Raw genomic sequence first — 4,792 nt, 5'->3', positions numbered from 1 at the left:
GCTGCAGAAAGGGTCCTGGAGGAAAAGCCGTGTCGGGTCCCGGTTAGCGGAGCGCCTGTCATCTGCGAGAGTGAGGAATGTCACCGAAACGCTGTCCTTGTCGCAGTCCTCGGTATTGCAGGCCGAGGGAACAGAGAGAAAATGCCACGCTCTGAATAATTCCATTTTCGTTTGGATACCGAACCGGACAGCTCATGCCCGTTGACAGCCCCCCAGCAGGGAAGCAGTCTGTCTTTACCGGGAAATGTAATCTATCTGGGATTAGAAAAGGTAGAAATAGTATAATCTTAGAATAGTAAGTGGAGGGTTTTTTTGTAGGGCAAGAGTTTAGGCTGTCCAGCTGCTGCAACGACATATTTTACCTTAGTGTGTGTGGACTTTCTAAGTGTATCCTCAACTCTGAATTTCCTACGCACGTAGCACATGGGTTTGCAATTTGCTTGTCATGTTGGTTGGTTGGTTTTTTTTAATCTTTCAGTTACTCTTATATAGTCTCGATCTTAGCTCTGTCCTCAGTCAGATTTTTACCTCCAAATGTTTTCTTTTATCTAAGTGCCGATAGTACCCACAGTATCTTTAAGCCAGGAAAAGCCTCTAAATTGAACATACCCCTCCATAGGCACACTACGCTCACCCCCCAATATATTTTTGGTCCCAGCATGATTCTGCACCATTGTATCTTTTTCTACACGGGCTTTAACATCCCTTCCTCACTGGCCATGACAGGTATGAGCAATTTTGATCACTAGGACTAGTTATAGCAAGTTAGAGAGCTTGTCTAGTTGCCCAAGCAGGGGTGCAGCTGGAAACTGGTTGGTTTGTGCAAAGTCTGAACAGATGAATCGGTAGGCAAGTCCTCAAGGACTCTGTAAGATATTGTACCAGCTGGTGCCGTAAGGGGTGACTGGGTGTGATATACCAATGAAGAACCTTAAGGCAAAGAGGAATGCATGTTAAAGTTGCAGATCTTTGGGCCTTTGCCCAAAGAGGTGAAGCAAACACATTTAAATGTTGCCTGTCTTGGCCTTACTGAGCCCCCTTCAGCTTTCTTACTTCTGGCTCAGGCAACTTGGGAGGGTCTCTTTCAGAGCACTTTTACTTGTCATCCTTCCAAAGCCGAGTAAAATGTTCATATTACCTGTCATGAAGGAGCAAGGTGGCTGTTAAGAAGAGCGTAAAGCTGTGTGAGGTTATGGCGTGACAGACTGCTTTCTTACTTCTAGACATTTATATCTGGTACAGTTTAACTCTTTGACATACTCAACTTGAGAGAACATAAAAGCGCACACAGATTTTGGAGAATTTTCTAATACTGTCCTTCAGCACGAGAGGTTCACTATGTTTTAATCTTTTGGAAAGAGCCACCCGATGTTGGATAGATGGGGCTTGGTGCGGAAGGGAGCTTGGGGAAAGCTGTGGAAGTGTTGGACTCCTGCTCCAGGCACTGAAGGTGGGGCGTTTTTATTGGTAGGAGTGAGGCACGTAGGAGGCCAGCAAGAGATTTTTAATGATTGGGAACAATGTTAAGGGAGGTGCTGTTTTCATTTATACCTTTCAAAATGAAATATCCTGCATGATATGTTCCAGTATGTCCTAATGTAGTTCTGCATGTTGAAGTGTACTGGGCCATGCGGTACAATAGCAAACGAGACAGTTCTGAAACTCCCTAGAACTCTGCCAGGACTAAGGCAGCTCCAGGACTTGCTCCTTTGATGTTTTTCTATCAGAAACCGAGACGATTGCACGTGGAGTCCTGTGCTAGGACTTGTGCCACAGGTATGGTTCCCCTTCATAGCCAGGGAAGCTCTCACCCTGATTTAAGCCGCTCTGCGGCTTGGGCTCAGCTGAAGTTCCTTGGGTTGTCTCTTGGGTCTCGTGTTGATCAAAAGTGTGTGCGGTGTAAATCACCCTCGTAGAGGACCACTCACTCACCAACAGATAAAATCCTGCTTTCGCATAGTCCCACTGCCACTGTCTCTTCTAACATCAGTGGTGGGTGAGGGTAGAGCAGCCCCGATAGGGCAACAGAGCTCGTTTATAGCCGTCCTGCAAACGAAACGTGCTGTGTGATGCTCTGGCAGGAACCACCTTCTTGAATGTCTCCAGGACTCAGCACTATCAGGAGCGTGTACCATTGGTACAGACAGGAGGAAATACTTTTCAGAATCATCATTACCGTGATAAGTAACTGTTGTTCTGTATCATGTTTTGGAAACGGTTACAACATATTTCTAGATGTTCACAGTTGTTTTCATATCTATTTGAAAGAAAAAAAAAAAAAGAAAAAAAGAAAAAAAAGAGGCGTTTCCATGCTTTATTGAGAAGCAAATTTATGCATTATTCTGTGTGTGGGTGTGCGACAGAATGCAAACGTCCATAACACCAGGGAGATGTGTCTAATGCAAAGCGCTAGCTGCCTAAAAGGTGATTTTAAGGAAAGGTTCCACAGTTTGTTCATTGTAATCACTAGTGAAATGCAGTTTCTGAAAAGTTGTTAGTATGGTGGATGTTGTTTTGCTGAAGTTCACCTGGTAGATTTGCAGGCATCCTCTTGATCCTGAGAGTGGCAGAAATCCCAATTGTTAAGGGTATTTTTCAGCTATTCCCTAATGAGTTCCTCTTTCTTTGTAGCACTTTAATGAACTCCAGGTTGTAGTTACCTCCCCCTTCTTTCTCTCCTGATGCTTCTAATTTGAGATGAATATTTGAGATTAGAAGTGGCTCTGGGTATGAAATGTGACCCTTAACCTCCACGCAACTTTCTGATTATGACATGCCATTAAAAACTAGATTCATCTCTCTAATCCCGCAACTTGGAAACGTTCAGCTCAAATTACATCGGTGTCTTTTTAACAGGAGCAACATTTCTGTAAGGGATGTGTCACTTTCAAATGCAAAATAGGAAACAGCTGCCTGCTTCAGACATCAAATAGAGGAGCTACCCCCTGTCCAGAAACAAGACCAATTTTTGGGGCTCTGTGAAACCCAAAATGTATCCTTCAAAAACTGAATGGCTGCTCCCCCTCAGCATCTGAATAATCACTGGCATCAACATAGCCATTTTAATTGTTTCTTCTTCTTCATACCTTCTATGAAGGTATTAATTAGTGGAAGGACTGGGTATCGTCATTCTGTTAGGTGCCCGCAGAGCTTTGGATCTCCACCCTATTTTAAACACTAAGAACTTACACACCATAGATACTTGTCGCACCCTTGGTAGGCAGAAGTGTGAAAACTTTCAGGAAAATCTTGCCCTTAAGTCCTTGTGCCTCTTCACATATTTTACAGCAAAGGGCAATTGAAAAGGTAGGGAATTATAAGAAATATGTTTTAGACTTGTGACTGCTACAGAGATGGTAACAGAGAATGATCAGTGATTGTTTCTTAATAAGAGCTGGGGACCACCAAGGAAGAAGTTCCATACCAAACAAAATTGAGTACTGCTGTCATACGACGCAATTTAACTGTGGCGTCCATTGCTCCATGATCCTGTAGATGCCAAAAGCTCAGATGGGCTCAAAACGCAGCTGGGCAAATTAATGTAAGACAAATCCATTAGGTATGATTAGATGTAAAGACACCACCTCTGACTCGGGAAGTCTAGAAGGTGCAGATTGCTGAAAACTGGAAGTTGATACTGGGGAAAATATAATCGCAGTCTCCTGCTCTGCTGCTGTTCCCAGCTGCCCTCAGGGGTAGTGTTCCAAGAACCGTGGTGTGAGCCAGTGTAGCCATTCTTGTTAAGAAGCACTTCTAAGATGTGGGCCTTTCTCCTAGAAAAGGGCATCCTTGAGAGGATGGAAATTCATAAACTCCTTATGAAATGCTGAATTTCAGAGTATGAATGAAGGTCTTCACTCCATAAGCCAAGAAGTGACAAGTAAAAGGAGGATGGTGGTAATACCTCCATATATAGCTATCATGAATCCACATGCATAAGCAAGGGGATGTCTCGCCATCATTAAAATTCCCATCCTCTCTTTTTCTCCTTTTTCTTACACTGCTGATATGGTAAAAACAAGCAAGTGTTATCTTTTGCAAAAGTGTCTTTCCTTAAAAGGAGCTTTTTCCTTTATAAGCCAAGCAAAGCAGACATTTTTGTGGGTGCTGGGGGTGGTGGTGGTGACTTAACATATATGATAAATATAGAAGAAGTAGAGAAAATATTTGGCATGTGGTAACAACTTAGGCTAAATAAATTCCAGTGGTCACCCAAACGAAAAGGTTTTTTACCATAGCAAACAAAACAGACTGTAGTTGTGTCTCTGAGAACGCCTTCGACCCTGAAAAGGCGGTGCTGAGAGTGAAGGAAAGCTCAAAGATGAAATAAAGTCTCTGAGAAATTGTGTGTCATAAAATGCAAGACAATGTTCATTCCCTCATCTGAATGGCTGAGTTTGCAACACTAATCATGATATGCCCAATCAACATTTTTGTTCAAAATGGCTTTCAAAGGCAGCGGGATGCTGTAATTTGTTTTCCCACTGGTGACACTCCCTACACACTCATCTGACAACGGGAATGTAGTAGGATGCTCCCTGCTTCCCTCAACTTTGGTGGCTGCAATAGCGCTTATATTTTACCACGGAGGGCCTTCTTGCAGGCGCAGGTGTTTTTGGAGCCACCAGTCCCCGCCGTCGGTCAGTCCGAAGCCCCGAAGGCCGCACCGGGCTCTCTTTGCTGCCGGCGGTGCCCGGCACGGTCCAGGCACGGCGCCGAAACCCGTTTTATTTCCCCAGCGGCCGCAGTGATGGGCCATAACGCCGGAAACCCACGGGAAATGCCGGGCCCC

General features: G+C 44.3%; 1 protein-coding gene across 1 annotated transcript in view; it reads right to left on the bottom strand.

Annotated features, from left to right (window-relative positions):
- The window catches only part of NOTUM (notum pectinacetylesterase homolog (Drosophila)), a 14,152-nt gene extending 9,393 nt beyond the window's left edge, over positions 1-4,759 (bottom strand). The window contains exon 1 of the mRNA XM_009881285.1: positions 4,594-4,759. Within this exon, the coding sequence (XP_009879587.1) occupies positions 4,594-4,759 (166 nt within the window). The remainder of the gene's footprint in view (positions 1-4,593) is intronic.
- Between the last annotated feature and the right edge of the window lie 33 nt (positions 4,760-4,792).

This window comes from Charadrius vociferus, unplaced genomic scaffold, assembly GCF_000708025.1.
Source record: "Charadrius vociferus isolate BGI_N301 unplaced genomic scaffold, ASM70802v2 scaffold373, whole genome shotgun sequence".
Taxonomy (NCBI): Eukaryota; Metazoa; Chordata; class Aves; order Charadriiformes; family Charadriidae; genus Charadrius; species Charadrius vociferus.
Note: the sequence above shows the minus strand (reverse complement) of the source record. Positions and strands in the feature narration are given on the sequence as shown.